Source organism: Cetorhinus maximus, chromosome 23, assembly GCF_964194155.1.
Source record: "Cetorhinus maximus chromosome 23, sCetMax3.hap1.1, whole genome shotgun sequence".
NCBI lineage: Eukaryota > Metazoa > Chordata > Chondrichthyes > Lamniformes > Cetorhinidae > Cetorhinus > Cetorhinus maximus.
In genome coordinates this window covers 50,646,549-50,667,120 of record NC_135901.1, presented here as the reverse complement: position 1 = coordinate 50,667,120, position 20,572 = coordinate 50,646,549, and the positions used below count along the sequence as shown (strand labels likewise).

Sequence of the window (20,572 nt, the reverse complement as noted above, 5' to 3'; positions counted from 1 at the left end):
CAAAACCTGCAGCATGTCCAGGGAAAAGGCGGGGAGTGGGACCAGGTGAGTTAGTTTCCAGAAGAGTAATAGGTCTCCCTTTTCAGACGGAGATGAAGAGATTTCTTTTTTCTGAGAGGGTCGTTAGTCTGAAGAATGTTCTCTGGAAGGCAGTGGAGGCTGGATTACTGAATTTATTCAAGGCAGAATTAAACAGATTTTTGATAGACAAGTGAGTCAAGGGTTATGGGGGGCAGTGTGGAGGGGGGGGGGGGGTGGGGGCGGTGGACATGGGAACGGACAGACAGGAAAGAGGAGTTGAGACCACAACCAGATCAGCCATGATCTTATTGAATTGCAGAGCAGGATCAAGGAGCTGAATGGCCGATATTCCCCTGACCTGGGCTGAATGACCTCTATATGTCGTGTTGCCTTGGTTCTGATTTTATGGTACTGTGAGGGGGATTGAGCGACAAAATGTTCTATACCTATTCCTATTTGTTTTGATCTACACAAGGCAATGGTTACTATCATATTGCCAGCAGCAGCATGTTTCAGTGGTCGAAGGCGTTGGATTTAGGCTGCAGTCTCTATTGAATCGTGGATTTGAATCTCATCACTGCCAAAATTTCAGTTGCTTTGTCATTTCAGACGTTTCATCAAATCCCTTAGGATAGCCTTGGGGCATTTGACATATGACATGGTTGTCTTGGTAATAAGAACAAGGGAGACTGTAGGGATTGCAGGATGACTGGGAATAGGTGGGGCTGAATGCTCTCATTCTCTGCTGTAACGATTCCATGATTTTACATGAACAACATTTACACCAGTGTACGGTCTCCAGTCATGGTTGGCTGATTAAAGCGGTGAATTCTAACTCCGCTGGGATCTGCCCACACAGGTTTGCATCCTGCCAACTGTTCTGCTCAGTGTTCCTTCCTTTTGGTGCCTCCAGAATTAATTATTGGCTAAATGGAGTTAAAACCTTCCAGACACTCCTGTCTGTTTTTCCTCTTTCACTTCTATGTTCCTTCGTTTCTGTTCATCCATAAGCAATAACAGAATTTGCAGTCAGAAATGGAACAAAGCTGTGCCAATTAGTGGCATCCTTGTTTTCTGAGAGTTTGCCTCTCCTTAGAGAAAAACTTGCCCGCTATCGGTGTATATGTCTGTGTGCGTTCATCTGTGTGTGTCAATGTGGTTCAGTTCACTGAGGGGTGAGCACATTGTTACCATTGCAAAATGTATTTACTTTCATTATAACGTTCATGGTAAATGGTACAGAGAATAACAACAGGTCGATAAGTTGCAAGAGGGGATTGAACCTTTCTGTGTTTATTTAATTGGAGACTGCTTATTGATTCAGTTCTCACACGTTACACAGTGGAGGAAGATCTAAGTTTACATAGAAACATAGAAAAAAGGAGCAGGAGTAGGCCATTCAGCCATTCGTTATGATCATGGCTGATCATCCAACTCAATAGCCTGCTCCCACTTTCTCCCCTTATCCTTTGATCCCTTTCGCCCCAAAAGCTATATCTAATTCCTTCTTGAAAGCATATAATGTTTTTGCCTCAACTATTTTCTGTGGTAGCGAATTCCACAGGCTCACCAATCTCTGGGTAAAGAAAATTTTCCTCATCTCAGTCCTAAATGTTCTACTCTGTATCCACACTGTAACCCCTGGTTCTGGACTCCCCCACCATTGGGAACATCCTTCCTGCATCGATCCTGTCCAGTCCTGTTAGAATTTTATAGGTTTCTATGAGATCCCCCCCTCATTCTTCTGAACTCCAGCGAATATAATCCTAACCGACTCAATCTCCCCTCATATGTCAATCCCACCACTGAGCAACATTTAAACAGACAGTGGATTCACTCGGTGTGATGGTGTGCTCCAGTTCGGTATATGCAATTAGAGAATCAATTTCTATTCGTTGCTTTGAACCCAATCTGTCTAATAGGTTGGATGTTATGCACACGTTTCCTCAATTTTCTCGCTTTTTTGAAATGAATATTCATAAATCTATTTGTGTGGAAACTTACTGAATAACAGCAGAACTGGCAAAGTTTGGGCAAGATTTCCTTGGTAGCCAAAGCACACAAAGCAGAACGATGTCGGTAACATAAGTAGAAGCAGGAAGACAGGGAGTCTACTTTACCCTTGGCGGCCTTAAACCATTAAACCTTCATTTGGAAGCTAATTTCGTTCAAAATGTATGTTATAGAAACACCCTAATGGTTCAGATTCTGTGCTTTCACAGCTTGGGTTCCATTCCCTGTCTCGATGTTGTGCAAGATGTCGTAACTAGCACTCAACTCATGGTTTGAAAATAAGTCATATTAAACTTGAAACCTTCACTCTGTTTCTCCCTTCACATTTGCTGTCAGACCTGCTGAGAACTTCCAACAGTTTCTGTTTTAGTTATAGCATGAATTACTGTCTTTATCATGCACATGAACACAAAAACTAGGAGCAGGAATAGACCACATGGCCCATCGAACCTGGTCCTTCATTCAGTTCAACCATGGCTGATCTTTGGCTTCAACTCCATTATCCTGCCCGTTCCCCATATCCCTTAGTTCCCCAAAAGACCAAACATCTGTCCATCCCGGCCTTAAATGTATTCAATGATGGAGCATCCACAACTTTCTGGGGAGAGAATTCAAAGATTCACAACCCTTTGGGTGAAGTAATTTCTCCTCATCTCAGCCCTAAATTATCGGCCCTTTACCCTGAGACTGTGCCCCAGTGTTTTAGACTCCTTGACCAGTGGAAACAATCTCTGTGTCCAACCTAACAATCCCCCTCAGATTATGTAGGTTTCAATGAGATTGCCTTTCATTCTTCTAAACTCCAGAGAATAAAAGCCCAATTTATTCAGCCTCTCATCATAGGATAACCAGCTCTTCCAGAAACCAATTTAATGAACCTTCCCTGCACCGTTTCCAATGCAAGTCTATTATTTTACGAATGTGAAAATGAAAACAGCACACGGGTTCCTCTGACATGTCTTCCTTCTTCCTTAACCGAGGTTTTCCACCCACGGTGGTTGACAGGGCCCTCAACTGTATCTGGCCCATCTCCCGTGCATCCACTCTCCCTCCCAGAACCACGATAGGGTCCCCCTTGTCCTCACTTATCACCCCACCAGCCTTCGTACTCAAAGGATCATCCTCCGCCATTTCCTCCAACTCCAGCATGACGCCACCACCAAACACATCTTACCTTCACCGCCCCCCCCCCCCCCCCCCCCCCCCACGGTGGCATTCCACAGGGATTGTTCCCTCCGGGACACCCTGGTCCACTCTTCCATCACCCCCTACACCTCAACCCCCTCCCACAGCACCTTCCCATGCAACCGCAGAAGGTGCAACACCTGCCCCTTTACTTCCCCTCTCCTCACCATCCAAGGGCCTGAACACTCCTTTCAAGTGAAGCAGCATTTCACTTGCAGTTCCCTCAATTTAGTCTACTGCATTCGCTGCTCCCAATGCAGTTTCCTTGGTGACCGCTTTGCCGGGTTTGATTGGGTTGCCGGGTTTTGCAAATTGAAAGTTACACATGAACAGCTTGTAAGACTATTTCAGCTCACAGCAACCGTTGTTTTCATTGGCTGACGAAGTCGGTTGTGTTCTATCTAAACGTGCAGTTTTTGTAGGAGAAACTTGTATCTGGTGATGGGTTGTAAGATGATGGAATGATTGTAAGGATAGCAGCAGTGGGGATGGAAATGAAACGATACAAAGCAACAGCACAGAAAGAGGCTATTCGGCCCAGCATGCTGCTTTGAAAGAACAGTTGCGATTGGTTGATCAGGAGTCATATTTGTGTCAGTTTCAACAGTAGGAAGAAAAATTTGTCCCATTCCCACCCACATTTTGCTTTGAGCCATCATTGGTTTAGTCAGTTTCTCTCTCATGCCTTGTAACTTATCATTCCTTCCCTTTTGTCCTTTTACTCCCCTCCTTACGCCTCTGGAATTGTTTTTCGCCTGTTACATCTCTGACTGTGACACAAAAACAAGATTCTGCAGGCACTGGAATCCAAACTCAAAACAGAAAATGTTGGAAACACTCAGTAGGTCAAACAGCTCCGATAGAGAGGGGAACAGAGTGAATGTTTCAGGTCGGTGATCTTTTATCCAAGCTGGAATAATTTAGAGATTTAATAATTTACAAACAAGTACAGAGTCAGGGAAAGGAGAGCGGGAGAGGAGGCAAGAACAAATAGTCTTGTGATAGGACCACCTCCCACAAAGCAGGCAAACAATCTGGATTTGGTTTTCTCGGTGTAGAGATCACATCGGGAGCAACTAGTACACAATAACAAATTTCAAGAAGTATAAGTATGTCCTGTGTCATTCAGGAAGTGAGCCCTGGAACTTGGAAAGGGAGGAGGTGAAAGGGCGGGTGCTGCAAATGCTGTGTTTGCACAGAAGTTGACTGGAATTACGCCAGAACTGGAATGTTAATTCCCATCCAGAAAGACTGAACAGGCTGAACATGGTTTCTCTGAAAAAGAGAGTGAGGGATGACTTGATCGAGGCCTTAAAGACTATGAAACGGTTTAACAGGGTAGACAAGATAGAGAAGTGTTCATGTGTGGATGGGTGGGATTAAATATAAGTCAGTCATTGATAAATCTAATGTGAAATCAGGAGCAATCAGAGATAATAACTGAAAATGCACCAAGTACTCAGCATATCTGGCAGCATCTGTAGATTGATAAACGTAAATAATATTTCAAGCCTTTTTCTTTATTCATTGAAGGGATGTGGGCGTCGTTGGCTAGGCCAGCATTGATTACCTATTGACACAGCAGCACAGTAACATCAGAGAGAGACCATTCAAATAGTTCATTTGTGCGATCGGGTTTATTCAGTTTCACCACTTGTTAACACCCCAGCTTTAAAAGTTGAAAGCATTTGATCCACAATCGGCACTTTCTTACTGGCAGGTCACAGTTTTAAAGTTCCATAAAAACAATCGCCTGTTCATCACAGCCGCTGAGATTCCAGTGAGTTCATATCTAACTATCAGGGCTTGTTCTGCTGGAAAGAAATATGGTGCTTCTGCACTTGGGTTGTTGTGTTCGTTACTTTAACAATAATTTTCTTTCTTGGCACTATGCTTCCAATCGTAATTAGATCGCAAAATATAATTGTAAATTCAACAGTATCAGGTTTCAATGGCGGGGCTCTGACCCAGCATTCGCAGCGAGACAGAATGTGCCCTATCCTCACTGCAGGAGTGCCCTGCGCAGGCGCAGTGATCGGTGGTGAACTGAGCATGCGCAGTGGAGGTTTCCGACTGGAGCATGCGCAGTGTGGGTACTGCAGCGACAGGGAAGTGGTGATCGCAGCTCCGCAAACAGGTATAAACGGCAGATTGTAGGAGGGTAATGGAGTGGGCAGAGTGGGTGAGGAAGCTTCATAAACAGGTTAGCGGCCGCCATCTCCTCCGCCGATGCTGCTGAGTTTTTCCAGGTAATTCTGGTTTTGTTTAAAAACAAAAAGCTAAAAGCTACTGCGGATGCTGGAAATCCAAAACAAAAACAGAATTACCTGGAAAAACTCAGCAGGTCTGGCAGCATCGGTGGAGATGAAATCAGTTGACGTTTCGAGTCCTCATGACCCTTCAACAGAACTGAGTATAGTTAGGAGAGAGGTGAAATATAAGCTGGTTTAAGGTGGGGGGGCGGGGGGAGAGAGAAGTTGAGGGTGGGGTGGTTGTAGGGACAAGCAAGCAGTGATAGGAGCAGATAATCAAAAGATGTCACAGACAAAAGGATCAAAGAGGTGTTGAAGGTGGTGATATTATCTAAGAAAAGTGCTAATTAAGAATGGAAGGCAGGACACTCAAGGTACAGCTCTAGTGGGGGTGGGGTGGAAAGACTAACAAGGTATTAGTTGTAGATTTAAAAATAATGGAAATAGGTGGGAAAAGAAAAATCTATATAAATTATTGAAAAAAAAACAAAAGGGAGAGGGAAGGAACGGGGTGGGGATGGGGGGAGGGAGTTTAAGATCTAAAGTTGTTGAATTCAATATTCAGCCCGGAAGGCTATAAAGTGCCTAGTCGGAAGATGAGGTGCTGTTCCTCCAGTTTGCGTTGGGCTTCACTGGAACATTGCAGCAAGCCAAGGACAGACATGTGGGCAAGAGAGCAGGGTGGAGTGTTAAAATGGCAAGCGACAGGGAGGTTTGGGTCTTTCTTGCGGACAGACCGCAGGTGTTCTGCAAAGTGGTCGCCCAGTTTGCGTTTGGTCTCTCCAATGTAGAAGAGACCGCATTGGGAGGAACGAATGCAGTAGACTAAGTTAGGGGAAATGCAAGTGAAATGCTGCTTCACTTGAAAGTAGTGTTTGGGCCCTTGGACGGTGAGGAGAGAGGAAGTGAAGGGGCAGGTGTTGCATCTTCTGCGTGGGCATGGGGAGGTGCCATAGGTGGGGGTTGAGGAGTAGGGGCTGATGGAGGAGTGGACCAGGGTGTCCCAGAGGGAACGATCCCTACGGAATGCCACCAGGGGGGGTGAAGGGAAGATGTGTTTGGTGGTGGCATCATGCTGGAGTTGGCGGAAATGGCGGAGGATGATCCTTTGAATGCGGAGGCTGGTGGGGTGATAAGTGAGGACAAGGGGGACCCTATCATGTTTCTGGGAGGGAGGAGAAGGCATGAGAGCGGATGCGCGGGAGATGAGCCGGACACAGTTGAGGGCCCTGTCAACGACCGTGGGTGGAAAACCTCGGTTAAGGAAGAAGGAGGACATGTCAGAGGAACTGTTTTTGAAGGTAGTGTCATCAGAACAGATGCGACGGAGGCGAAGGAACTGAGAAAATGGGATGGAGTCCTTACAGGAAGCGGGGTGTGAGGAGCTGTAGTCAAGGTAGCTGTGGGAGTTGGTAGGCTTGTAATGGATATTGGTGGACAGTCTATCATCAGAAATTGAGCCAGAGAGGTCAAGGAAGGGAAAAGTGTCAGTCTTTCCACCCCACCCCCACCCCCCACCTCCCACCTTAAACCAGCTTATATTTCACCTCTCTCCTAACTATACTTCAGTTCTGTTGAAGGGTCATGTGGACTCGAAACATCGACTCTTTTCTTCTCCATTGACGCTGCCAGACCTGCTGAGTTTTTCCAGGTAATTCTGTTTTTATTCTTTCACCCGCTCTGAGCAGCTTCAGTCACAGACCAGTACTACGCATGCTCATGAAACGGGCCGCACTGCGCATGCTCCAAGCACACACCCTAATACGCATGTGTAGGGAGCTCCTGTTGTGAGGATAGGGCACATTCTGGCCCCTGTTGAAGGTTGGGTAACCAGGCTGCCATTGAGAGGTGTTTTTTTGAATAGAAAATTATGTTTTGTGATCCGATGACGAATGAAGCCCAATACCAATATATAAAATTATTCAGTCAATTGGTATGACAAACAAAGTGCATGGGTCCTCTGCCATAATACTGTCCCGGGTGTAAATAACTGCAGTTAAACTACCGACATTTAGATGTGAACTCACTGGAGTCTCAGTCGGCGGTGTGAACAATTATTTTTTCTTCCCATACACAGAACATTTAAACTCTGTCTTGTCAGTAAGAACGTGACAATTCAGCCGGTGAACAATCCTTTCACAATGTCATTTTACCCCTAAGTTCCAGGACCATTGTGTGTGGATTTGGGAGGTAAGCATGATTTTGGAGACGGAAGAGTGGTCAGAGATTGGATGCGAATTGCAAGGATGTCGGGGACAAGGATGTGCTCATGGGAGGGAGAGAAGCAGAAAAGGCAGCTGATCTCAATTGTCACAGTCTTAGTGACAAATAAGCTCCATGAGCTCCTCACACTTGTTGGAGGTGTGGATGCAGGAGACAAGGGAGAGGGAGAGTCCGAAACAAAGACTAACTTGTGTTAGAGATGTTTTTAAAAATTCAACATCCTCTGTGTTTGACAGAATGTTGATTTATTTGAGCTTTATCCAGAATATTAACCTTATAACTGGGCTGGAGTTTATTAACATCAGCTGAAACAGACCCCAATGGGTATAGTTCATTCTTGTACATTATTAACAGCAAAATCCAATCACTGTAGTTCGTTGTGAAGTCGTTGATGTCTCGGCAGGTGGGATGACTGAATGCATATCTTCCCACACTCGGTGCAGGTGTACAGCATCTCCCCAGTATGAGAGCGCTTGTGTAGAGAGAGGTGGGATGATTGCCTGAATCCAGTCCCATAAAGAAGGAATCTGAACGGTCTCTCATCAGAATGAATACATTGCTGGCGGATCAGTTCCTGAGAACTTGTAAAGCACTTCCCACAGTCTTGACATTTAAAAGCTCTCTTTGATGTGCAATCAGATTGTATAAATTAATGAATCTCTTTCCACACAGCGCAGATGAATGGCCTCTCCCCATTGTGAACTCGCTGGTGTGTCTGCAGGTGGGATAACGGAGTGAATCCCTTTTGACACTTTAAGCAAGTCAATGGCCTCTCCACAGTGTGAACGGTCCAATGAGTTTCCAATTTCGATGGGTAAAAGAATCCCTTCCCATTGTCAACATTTGCACAACTGCTTTCAGTTGTGACTGCATTTATGTTTTGACCAGGTCAGATGATCGGCTGAAACCTCATCCACACGCAGAACACTGTGAATGGTGCTTTCTTCTCCCATTTTCAAAATCCCACAATAATCTGTGGCCCAGAAACCGCTCTGTCCAATAGAGACACCCTCTGAAGAAGGGTCAGACAGACTTGAAACTGCTGTCAGGCGTCGCAAAGGCCAGGGACATAAAAGTTCATTCACAAATGTTCCAAAAACAGATACATTATAATCACCAGGAAAGGCTAAACAGCCTGAAGCTATTTTCTCTAGAAAAGAGAAGGCTGAGAGATGACCTGATAGAAATAGGATAAAGAATGGAGTTGGTAGCTCAGGAATGAAAACAATGGCTTCAATCTTCCCAAAATTTAATTGGAGACAATTTCTGCACATCCACAAACAGTCTGATAATTTAACAAAAGTGGAGAAGTCGAGAAAGGTGTTGGTGAGGTAGAGCTGGGCACTGTCAGTGTCCATGTGATAACTGACTCTGTGTTTTCAGATGATGTTGCTGTGGGGAGAATGTTAACAAAGAACAAAGAATAAAGGAAAGTACGGCACAGGAACAGGCACTTCGGCCCTCCAAGCCTGCGCCAATCATATTGCCCATCAACTAAAACATGTTGCACTTCCAGGGTCCGTATCCCTCTATTCCCATCCTATTCATGTATTTGTCAAGCTGCCTCTTAAACACCACTATCGTACCTGCTTCCACCACCTCCTCTGGCAGCGAATTCCAGACACTCACTACCCTCTGCGTAAAAAACTTGCCCTGCACATCTCCTCTATAGTTTTCTCCTATCACCTTAAATCTATTTCCTCCTAGTAATTGACTCTTCCACCCTGAGAAAAAGCTTCTGACTATCTACTCTGTCCATGCCACTCAGAATTTTGTAAACTTCTATCAAGTGGCCTCTCAATCTCCGTCTCTCTAGTGAGACCAATCCGAGTTTCTCCAACCTCTCCTCATAGCTAATAACCTCCAGACCAGGCAGCATCCTGGTAAACCTCCTCTGCGCCATCTCCAATGCCTCCATATCCTTCTGGTAATGTGGTGACCTGAATTGCATGCAATATTCCAAGTGTGGCCTAACCAAGGTTCTATACAGCTGCAGCATGACTTCCCAGCTTTTATACTCAATACCCCTGCCAATGAAGGCAAGCATGCCATATGCCTTCCTGACTACCTTATCCACCTGCATTGCCACTTTCAGCGACCTGTGGACCTGTACACCCAGATCCCTCTGCCCGTCGATACACTTAAGGGTTCTGCCATTTACTGTGTAATTCCTGCCTGTATTAGACCTTCCAAAATGCATTACCTCACACTTGTCCGGATTAAACACCATCTGCATTTCTCCGCCCAAGTCTCCAACCGATCTATATCCCGTTGTATCTTTTGACAATCTTCTTCACTATCTGGAACTCCTCCAAACTTGGTGTCGTCTGCAAACTTTCTAATTAGCCCAGTTACATTTTCCTCCAAATCATTTATACCACAAACAGCAAAGATCCCAGCACTGATCCCTGCGGAACTCCACTAGTCACAGCTCTCCATTCAGAAAAGCACCCTTCCACTGCTACCCTCTGTCTTCTATGACCAAGGCAATTCTGTATCCATCCTGCCAGCTCACCTCAAATCCCGCGCAACTTTGCCTTCTTTACCAGTCTGCCATGAAGGACCTTGTCAAAGGCCTTACTGAAAACCATGTATATAACATCCACTGCCCTTCCATCGTCGACCATGCTGCCCCTCACTAACACGCCCATTTGCTTCCAAATGGTAGTAAATCCTGTCACGAAGAATCTTCTCCAATAATTTCCCTACCACTGACATAAGGCTCACCAGCCTGTAATTTCCTGGATTATCCTTGCTACCCTTCTTAAACAATGGAACAACACTGACCATTCTCCAGTCCTCTGGGACCTCACCCGTAGTCAGTGAGGATACAAAGATTTCTGTCAAGGCCCCAGCAATCTCCTCGCTTGCCTCTCTCAGTACTCTAGGGAAGATCCCATCTGGCCCTGGGGACTTATCCACCTTAATATTCTTCAAGACGCCTAACACCTCCTCTTTTTTGATCTCAACATGATCCAGGCTATCTACAAACTCTTCCCTAGACAAATCGACCGCTAAGTCATTCTCTTTGGTGAATACTGATGAGAAGTATTCATTCAGTATCTCTCCCATTTCTTCTGGCTCCACACACAGACTCCCACCTCTGTCCCTGAGTGGGCCCACCCTTTCCCTGGCTACCCTCTTGCCCTTTACATATGTATAAAAGGCCTTGGGATTTTCCTTAATCCTGGTTGCCAGTGACTTTTCATGACCCCTTTTAGCCCTCCTGACTCCTTGCTTAAGTTTCTTCCTACTTTCTTTGTATTCTCCACGGACTTCATCTGTTCCCAGCCTTCTAACCCTTATGAATGCTTCCCTTTTCTTTTTGAATAATCTCACAATATCCTTCGTTATCCAAGGTTCCTGAAACTTGCCATGCTTATCCTTCATCCTAAAAGTCTTCCTGAGAAATAAAAGGAGGCCAAAGTTGGATCCTCTGGGGACACCAGAGGTAACTGTGGGAGTGGGAAGGGAAGACATTCCAAGTGATTCTCTGACTATGATTAGATAGAGAAGAATGGAACCAGGAGAGAGCAGCCCCACCCAGCTGGATGACAGTGGAGAGGTGTTGGAGCAGAATGGTGTGGTCAACCTTGTCAAGGGCTGCAGACAGATCGAGAAGTGATAGTTTCCCTTTGTCACTGTCACATAGGATGTCATTGGTGGCTTTGATCTGAGCTGTTTCAGTACAGTGGCAGGGGCAGAAACCTGATTGGATGGATTCAAGCAGGGAGTTCTGGGAAAGATGGAGCCGGATTTGGGAGGTGTGAACACTTTTCAGGAGTTCAGAGAGGAACTGGGGGTTGAAGATGGGTCAATACTTTGCAAGGACAGTAGAATTAAGTAATTGTTTTTTGAGGAAAGTGTGATGATTTGAAGGAGAGAGGGATAGTAACAGAAGAGAGAGAACTGTGAACAATATCAGTGAACATGGGGAAGTTGGGGGATCAGCAGTTTAGTGGGAATAGGGTCGATGGAGCAGGAGGTGTGTCTCATGGACAAGATGACCACTGAGAGGGCAGGAAGGGAGATGGGGGAGAAGCTAATGAAAGATGTGGGTTCACGGCTTGGACAAGGTGGAACATTATAGAGGCAGTTTGTCCCAGTGGGCTAGTGGAAGGGAGGGAAGCAGCGGAGGCAGCTAATCGGATTGTCTCAATCTTAGTGACAAAGAACCTCCATGAGCTCCTTACACTTGTTGTTAGAGGTGAGGATGGAGGAGAGAGCCCTTCCAGAGAAACTAACTTGTGTTAGAGATATTAACAAGACTCAATATGCTATATTTAACCCAAATATATTTAATTTGTCCTTATCCAGAATATTAGCCCCAATAACTGGGCTAGAGTTTATTAACATCAGCAGAAACAGACTACAATGAACAAGGTTCAGTCCTGGATGTGATTAACAGCAACATCCTGTTCGTTATTTGTGAACTCGCTGGTGTCTCATCAGTTGGGATGACCTGGTGAATCCCTTACCACACTTGGAGCAGCTGAACGGCCTCTCCTCAGTGTGAATTCGCTGGTGCTTCAGGAGGTCAGAGGACACAGTGAATCCCTTCCCACATACAGGACAGATGAACGGCCTCTCTCCAGTATGAATTCGCTGATGTCTCAGCAAGTGGGATGACTGTGTGAAGCCCTTCCCACAGTGGGAGCAGGTGAACTGTCTCTCCACAGTGTGAATTCGCTGGTGTCTCAACAGATCGGATAAATTAACGAATCCCTTCTCACACTCGGAGCAGATAAATGGTCTCTCCCCAGTGTGAACTCGCAGGTGTGTCAGCAGGTTGGATAACTGAGTGAATCGCTTCCCGCACTCGGAGCAGGTGAACGGCCTCTCTCCAGAGTGAACTCTCTGGTGTATCAGCAGGTTTGATGACTGAGTGAATCTCTTCCCACACTCGGAGCAGGTGAACGGTCTGTCCCCAGAGTGAACTCTCTGGTGTTTCAGCAGGGTGGATGACTGACTGAATCCCTTCCCACACTCGGAGCAGGTAAATGGCCTCTCACCAGTGTGAACTCGCTGGTGTGTCAGCAGGTTGGATAACTGAGTGAATGCCTTCCCACACTCGGAGCAGGTAAATGGCCTCTCCCCAGTGTGAACTCTCTGGTGTGTCAGCAGGTTGGATAACTGAATGAATCCCTTCCCACACTCGGAGCAGGTAAATGGCATCCTCCCAGAGTGAATTCGCTGGTGCCTCAGCAGGCTGGATGCCCAAGTGAATCCCTTTCCACACTCGGAGCAGGTGAACGGCCTCTCTTCAGTGTGAATGAGCTGGTGTCTCAGGAGGGTGGATGAATCAATAAATCCCTTCATACATACAGAACAAGTGAAAGGCCTCTCCCCAGTGTGTGTGCGCTGGTGAGTATCCAGCCTGGATGGATAATTGAATCCTTTTCCACAGTCTCCACATTTCCATGGTTTCTCCCCACTGTAACTGCATTTATGTTTTGACAGGCCAGATAATCGGCTGAAGCCTCGTCCACACACAGAACACATGTACGGTTTCTCCCCACGGTGAACGGTGCTTTTTCCTTCCATGTTCAAAATCCGATGAAATTCAGTTTACGACTAATTGTGCGACACCGTTAGATTCTGATGAAACATTGGGTTTCCCAATTGAAAATTCTAGGGAAATAGTTTAAATAGACAAAAGTGAATGAGAGAGAAACCACAATAACACAAAAACAGGTTGTGAAATTGAGGTGAATGAATCTGGTAATTTTTGGGGCCGGCACTAGGAAAAAGTGACCATGAAAACTGCTGGATGGTAATATAAACCCAACTGGTTCACTAATGTCCTTCAGGGAAGGGAACTTGCCAACTGGTCAGGGACTATACAAAACACCAGCATCTACTGGGGGAAATAGAGAGGGAGATGGGAGAGGCAGGGGGTGAAGGAAAGGGACTTTATGCATCTGCAATTCTACCAACATCTCCCAAACCCTCATCCTCCACCCCCTAGAAGGACCAGGGTAGATGTATGTGAACACCATCACCTCCAAGTTCCCCTCCAAGTCACATACCATCCTAACTTGTTTAACATCCAGTGTTGGATGAACAGAAATTTCCTCCATTTAAATATTGGGAAGATTGAAGCCATTGTCTTCAGTCCCTGCTACAAACTCCACTCCCTGACCATCAATGCCATCCATCTCTCTGACAACTTTGAGGCTGAGCCAGGCTGTTCACAGTCTTAGTGTCATATTTCACCCTAAGCTGAGCTTCTGACTACATATCACTGAGATCGCCAATTTCCACCTCAGTAACTTTGCCTGCCAATAAAATAATAGCAAAATACTGCAGCTGCTGGAAATCTGAAATAAAAAGAGAAAATGCTGGAAATATTCAGCAGGTCAGGAAGTATCTGTGGAGAGAGAAACAGAGTTAACATTTCAGGGGTGCAGAATGAACTACAGGGAATAAAAATGATGCAGAATCTGATCATCAATATAAGCTCAGGGGTAGAAGTGAGATGGACTATAGCACAGGAAAAACAACTCCTGACTATGAAAGACATGGTGGGAAGCTATAACTGGTAAGTCAGCAGCACATGGTCAGGGCAGCAGTTAGCAGAAGTAACCATAAAATCCTAAACAGAGCTAAAATACACCCACTATTTGAGACAGAAAAAGTTAGAAAACAGCAGAGAGGTGATCAGGGAGGGCAGAGGTGAAACAGAGCAATGGATGGACACAGAATCAGATCCACAGTAAAGGAGTCACACCAGCTGCAGAGCTGTCAGACCTCACACAGATAACAAAGAACTAAAAGCTCCAAATTGTAGATGAGTTGTCAAAACTACTCACCTGTGAAACAATTTAACTCTTTTCAGCTTTGGAAACTCCTGTCGGAGACTGTAGCTGGAAAGATATCAGAAGCACTGAAGTCAGAGAAAAATCTACCAGTTGAGGAAATACCCTGGAGTGCGGTGATGTCACCGCACAATTGTCGGTGTGTGCTGATGTCACAGTGTAATTATCGATGTGTGCTGATGTCACAGTGTAATTGTCGATGTGTGATGACATCACAGACATGGACACAGAACATCTGGGTTTGTGTAAACCACTGATCACCACACATTATGAAGGATGTGAGGGTCCTTAAGAGGGTGCGGAGGAGACTTATCAGAGTGGTTCAACGGGTGAAGGATTTTAGATTAGTTTGGAAAAACTGGTGTAGTTCTCCTTGGAGCAAAGTAGACTGAGGGGAAATTTGATAGAGGTATACAAGTTAATGATTGGTTTACATGAGGTAGTTAAAGAAAAGCTGTTCACATTATCTGATCATAAAAGGGTTATGGGACACAGATTTAAGTTATGAAGCAAGATTTACAGGAGGGGTGTGAGCAAAAATTTTACACAATGAGTGATAATGACCTGAAACTCATTACTTACTCTCAAAGGTTGATGAATCCAGTGTGTCTGTCAGATCTTGATCTTATGTTTGGTTTCCCGTCTGCAAATCATTCCCAAGTTATATCCTATGAAAAGATTACAAAACAATCAATCACTGTCAGTCCAGGGCAGAAATTGAGAAATATTTCTCTTGGTTTGAGTCTGCTGTGTGTAAATCCTCCCCTTCTAAGCCCCTGTAAAAGGAGTTTCCAAAATCCATCCCTGTCAGTCCAGGATATTCACAACATTGTTTCCTCCTGCTACCTGGACCAGGATGACCGCGCATGCGCCCTGCTGCACAGCCGCGCCCCCGGGCCAAGCAGAGGGAGAGGCCCAGTCATTTCCGGTCTGTTCGCTGCAAACGCGGGGCCTGTAGTTTCTTATTAAGGGTCTGCGGCCTGCACCAAGTGTTTATAAAATCTCCCTGCCCACTCCGCTGGCTCCATTCCTCCCGCCCACCCACTAACTCTGTTATTCTGCTCCAGTCGCCATTTTCTCACCCACTTTCTGCGGCTCCAGTCACGGGACAGCACTGCGCATGCTCAGCCAAGAGCCCGCAATGCGCAGGTGCGAATCAGACTCCTCAATGCGCATGCGTAAGACCATGGCGCTCCGGATAGGGCACATTCTGTCCCGCATTGAATGCTGGGTGGGAGGATATAGTTAATTATCCAATATATTTTTATGATCCGATGGTAATTGCAGATTTATGGTTATGATTTAAATTATACAATTAATTGATACAATAAATTGCATCGGCCTCTACCATACTTTTGTCCTGGGTGTAATTAACAACAGAACAAACCCCTACAGTAAGATATGGATTCTTCGCAGGTGAGGTGAAGAAGTGATTTCTCCTTCCATACACCAAACATTTAAACTCCGTCTTGTCAGTAAGAATGCGCCTATTGCGGAGCAAATCCTTTGAACTTTTATAGCTGGATTGTTCGCTGCTGGCAAAACTGAGTAAATGCCTTCCCATGCATGAAATCAGTCAATTTTCTCCATCAGATGTGACTGCTGCTGTGTCAACTAATCAGATGATCGAGTAAACCTTTTTCCATAATTAGCTGCTGAATGATGTTTTCACAGTGTGACTTTACCTAGGCGTGTCCAGCACAGACTTGGACCTCTAATGCTTCTGGCAATGGGCTCTACATTCTCTTCTGAAGAAAAAAGGAAAGCGATGCTGTAAATCTGAAATAAAAACGGAACATTTTCGAATTCTAAACAGGTCTGGTAGCGTCTTTGGACAGCCATAGTTTTCATTTCAGGTCTGTGACTTGTCAGCGGAACTGTACAGGATCAGTGGAAAGACCTGAAAATATAATTCTGGTTCTCAATTTACAGAAATTCCCAGATTTTCTGAGTATTTCCATCATTTTCTGCTTTTATCTCTGGTTAAAGACGTTGCTTCTGAATTAGGCATTGGATTTCCTGGTGACCAACTTTTATTTATTCTCACCCATTCTAATCTGTCTCTCTGAACTTACTGCACTCCATTCTCTCAGGTCCATCCCCAACATTGTCATCAAACCCGCTGACAAGGGTGGTGCTGTTGTTGTCTGGCGCACTGACCTCTATCTCGCGGAGGCTGAGTGTCAACTCGCAGACACTTCCTCCTACCTCTCCCTGGACCATGACCCCACCACTGAACATCAAGCCATTGTTTCCAGGACTGTCACTGACCTCATCTCCTCTGGAGATCTTCCTCCCACAGCTTCCAACCTGATAGTCGCCCAACCTCAGACAGCCCGCTTCTACCTCCTACCCAAAATCCATAAACAGAACTGTCCCGGCAGACCAATCGTGTCAGCCTGTTCCTGCCCACGGAACTCAGTTCTCGTTATTTTGACTCCCTTCTCTCTCCCCTTGTCCAGTCCCTTCCCACCTACATCCGTGATTCCTCTGACTCCTTACGTCACATCAACAATTTCCAGTTCCCTGGCCCCAACCGCTTCCTCTTCACCATGGACGACCAATCCCTCTACACCTCCATCCCCCACCAAGATGGTTTGAGGGCCCTTAGCTTCTTCCTTGAACAGAGGCCCGAACAATCCCCATCCACCACTACTCTCCTCCGTCTGGCTGAACTTGTTCTCACACTGAATAATTTCTCCTTTAACTCCTCTCACTTCCTCCAAATAAAAGGTGTGGCTATGGGTACCCGCATGGGCCCCAGCTATGCCTGTCTCTTTATGGGGTATGTGGAACATTCCTTGTTCCAGTCCTACTCCGGCCCCCTCCCACAACTCTTTCTCCAGTACATCGATGATTACTTCGGTGCGGCTTCATGCTCTCGTCTGGACTTGGAAAAATTTATTAATTTTGCTTCCAATCTCCACCCCTCCATCATTTTCACATGGTTCATCTCTGACACTTCCCTTCCCTTCCTTGACCTCTCTGTCTCAATTTCTGATGATAGACTGTCCATCAATATCCATTACAAGCCTACCGACTCCCACAGCTACCTCGACTACAGCTCCTCACACCCCGCTTCCTGTAAGGACTCCATCCCATTCTCTCAGTTCTTTCTCCTCCGTCGCATCTGTTCTGATGATGCTACCTTCAAAAACGGTTCCTCTGACATGTCCTCCTTCTTCCTTAACCGAGGTTTACCACCCACGGTCATTGACAGGGCCCTCAACCGTGTCCGGCCCATCTCCCGCGCATCCGCCCTCACGCCTTCTCCTCCCTCCCAGAAACATGATAGTGTCCCCCTTGTCCTCACTTATCACCCCACCAGCCTCCGCATTCAAAGGATCATCCTCCGCCATTTCCCCCAACTCCAGCATGATGCCACCACCAAACACATCTTCCCTTCACCCCCCTGGTGGCATTCCGTAGGGATCGTTCCCTCCGGGGCACCCTGGTACACTCCTCCATCACCCCCTACTCCTCAACCCCCACCTATGGCACCTCCCCATGCCCACGCAGAAGATGCAACACCTGCCCCTTCACTTCCTCTCTCCTCACCGTCCAAGGGCCCAAACACTCCTTTCAAGTGAAGCAGCATTTCACTTGCATTTCCCCTAACTTAGTCTACTGCAGTCGTTGCTCCCAATGTGGTCTCCTCTACATTGGAGAGACCAAACGCAAACTGGGCGACCGCTTTGCAGAACACCTGCGGTCTTTCCGTAAGAAAGACCCAAACCTCCCTGTCGCTTGCCATTTTAACACTCCACCCTGCTCTCTTGCCCACATGTCTGTCCTTGGCTTGCTGCATTGTTCCAGTGAAGCCCAACGCAAACTGGAGGAACAGTACCTCATCTTCCGCGTAGGCACTTTACAGCCTTCCAGGCTGAATATTGAATTCAACAACTCTAGATCTTAAACTCCCTCCCCGAATCCCAACCCCGTTTCTTCGCCCTTCCTTTTGTTTTTTTCAATAATTTATATACATTTTTCTTTTCCCACCTATTTCCATTATTTTTAAATCTACAACTAATACCTTGTCAGTCTTTCCACCCCACCCCCACTAGCGCTGTACCTTGAGTGTCCTGCCATCCATTCTTAATTAGCACTTTTCTTAGATAATATCACCACCTTCAACACCTCTTTGATCCTTTTGTCTGTGACATCTTTTGATTATCTGCTCCTATCACTGCTTGCTTGTCCCTACAACCACCCCACCCTCAACTTCTCTCCCCCCGCCCCCCACCTTAAACCAGCTTATATTTCACCCCTCTCCTTACTACACTCAGTTCTGTTGAAGGGTCATGTGGACTTGAAACGTCAACTCTTTTCTTCTCCACCGATGCTGCCAGACCTGCTGAGACCCTCTGTCTCACCCTGGACACCCTCAGCCTCCCTATAGACACCCTTATTCTCCCCCTCGAACACCCTCAGTCTTCCCCTGGACACCCTCTGTCACCCCCTCGAACACCCACAGTCTCCCCCTGGTCCCCCTTAGTCTCCCCTCGGACTCCATTAGTCTCCCCCTGGTCACCCTCAGTCTCCCCCTGGACACCCTCAGTCTCTCAATGGACCACCTCTGACTCCCCCCTGGACACCCTTATTCTACCCCTGGACACCCTCAGTCTCTCCCTGGACACCCTCAGTCTCTCCCTCGAACACCCTCAGTCTCCCCCTGGTCCCCCTTAGTCTCCCCTCGGACCCCTTCAGTCTCCCCCCGGAGCCCCTCAGTCTCCCCCTGGACCACTTCAGTCTACCCCTGCAACCCTCATTCTCCTCCTCGAACACGCTCAGTCTTCCCCTGGACAACCTCATTCTCCCCCTCGAACACCCTCGATCTCCCGCTGGACACCCTCAGTCTCTCCTCGGACCCCCTCAGTCTCCCACTGGACACCCTTAGTCTCTCCCCGGAACTCCTCAGTCCCCCCCTGGACACCCTCAGTCTCCCCTCGGACCTCCTCAGACTCCGATAGGACCCCCTCAGTCTCCCCCTGGACACCGTCAGTCTCCCCCTGGACACACTCAGTCTCCCCTGGACACCCTCAGTCTCCCCCTGGACCCCCCACAGTCTCCCCCTGGACACCCTCAGTCTCACCCTGGACACCCTCAGGTTCCCCCTGGACACCCTCAGTCTCCCCCTGGACCTCCACGGTCTCCCCCTGGACCCCCTAGGATGCCCCCTGGACACCCTCGGTCTCCCCCTGGACACCCGCAGTCTCCCCCTGGACCCCCTCAGTCTCTCCCTCGGACGACCTCAGTCTCCCACTCAGACACCCTCGGTCTCACCCTGGACTCCCTCGGTCTCCCCCTCGGACATCCATGATCTCCCCCTGGACCCCCTCGGTCTCCCCTGGACCCCCTCAGTCTCCCCTGGACCCCCTATGACGCCCCCTGGACACCCTCAGTCTCCCCCTGGACACCGTCAGTCTCCCCCTGGACCACCTCATTCTCCCCGCCCGACCCCCTCAGTCTACCCCTTGACACCCTCAGTCTCCGACTGGACCCCCTCTGTCTCCCTCCTGGACACCCTCAGTCTCCCCCTGGACCCCCTCAATCTCCCCACGGACCCACTCGGTCTCCCACCGGACCCCCTCAGTCTACCCCTGGACACCCTCAGTCTCCCCCTGGACCCCTTCAGTCTCCCCCTGGACCCCCTAGGACGCCCCCTGGACCCCCTCGGTCTCCCCCTGGACACCCTCAGTCACCCGCTGGACCCCCTCGGTCTCCACCTGGACCCCCTCAGTCTCTCCTCGGACCCCCTCAGTCTCCCCCTGGTCACCCTCGGTCTCCCCCTGGACCCCCTCGGTCTCACCCTCAGACACCCTTGGTCTCCCTCTGGAGACCCTCGGTCTCCCCTCGGAAACCCTCAGTCTCCCCTCGGACTCCCTTAGTCTCCCCATGGTCACCCACAGTCTCCCCCTCAAAAACCCTCAGTCTCCCCCTGGTCCCCCTTAGTCTCCCCTCGGACCCCTTCAGTCTCCCCCCAGAGCCCCTCTGTCTCTCCCTGGACCCCATCAGTCTCCCCCAGGACACGCTCAGTCTTCCCCTGGACACCCTCAGTCT

General features: G+C 47.6%; 1 protein-coding gene and 1 long non-coding RNA gene across 2 annotated transcripts in view; both read right to left on the bottom strand.

The window, feature by feature from the left end:
- The window catches only part of LOC144698290 (uncharacterized), a 493,807-nt gene that overhangs the window by 240,111 nt on the left and 233,124 nt on the right, over nt 1-20,572 (bottom strand). The gene's annotated exons all lie outside the window — the stretch shown is intronic.
- Nucleotides 8,059-15,700, bottom strand: LOC144698547 (uncharacterized). The gene is made up of 4 exons (XM_078570480.1): nt 15,618-15,700; nt 14,507-14,560; nt 12,196-13,071; nt 8,059-8,314 (listed from the first exon to the last, which is right to left on the bottom strand). The coding sequence occupies exons 1-4, from the start codon at nt 15,698-15,700 to the stop codon at nt 8,059-8,061; spliced, it is 1,269 nt and encodes a 422-aa protein (XP_078426606.1).

Excerpts from the sequence above, each read along its gene's own strand:
- LOC144698547 (XM_078570480.1), bottom strand. The coding sequence starts at position 15,700 with ATGGTCTTACGCATGCGCATTGAGGAGTCTGATTCGCACCTGCGCATT. Across the intron at positions 14,561-15,617 it reads AGCATGCGCAGTGCTGTCCC|CTACAGTCTCCGACAGGAGT; the intron begins GTGACTGGAGCC and ends ATATCTTTCCAG. Across the intron at positions 8,315-12,195 it reads CGAATTCACACTGAGGAGAG|AGCTTTTAAATGTCAAGACT; the intron begins GCCGTTCAGCTG and ends CACATCAAAGAG.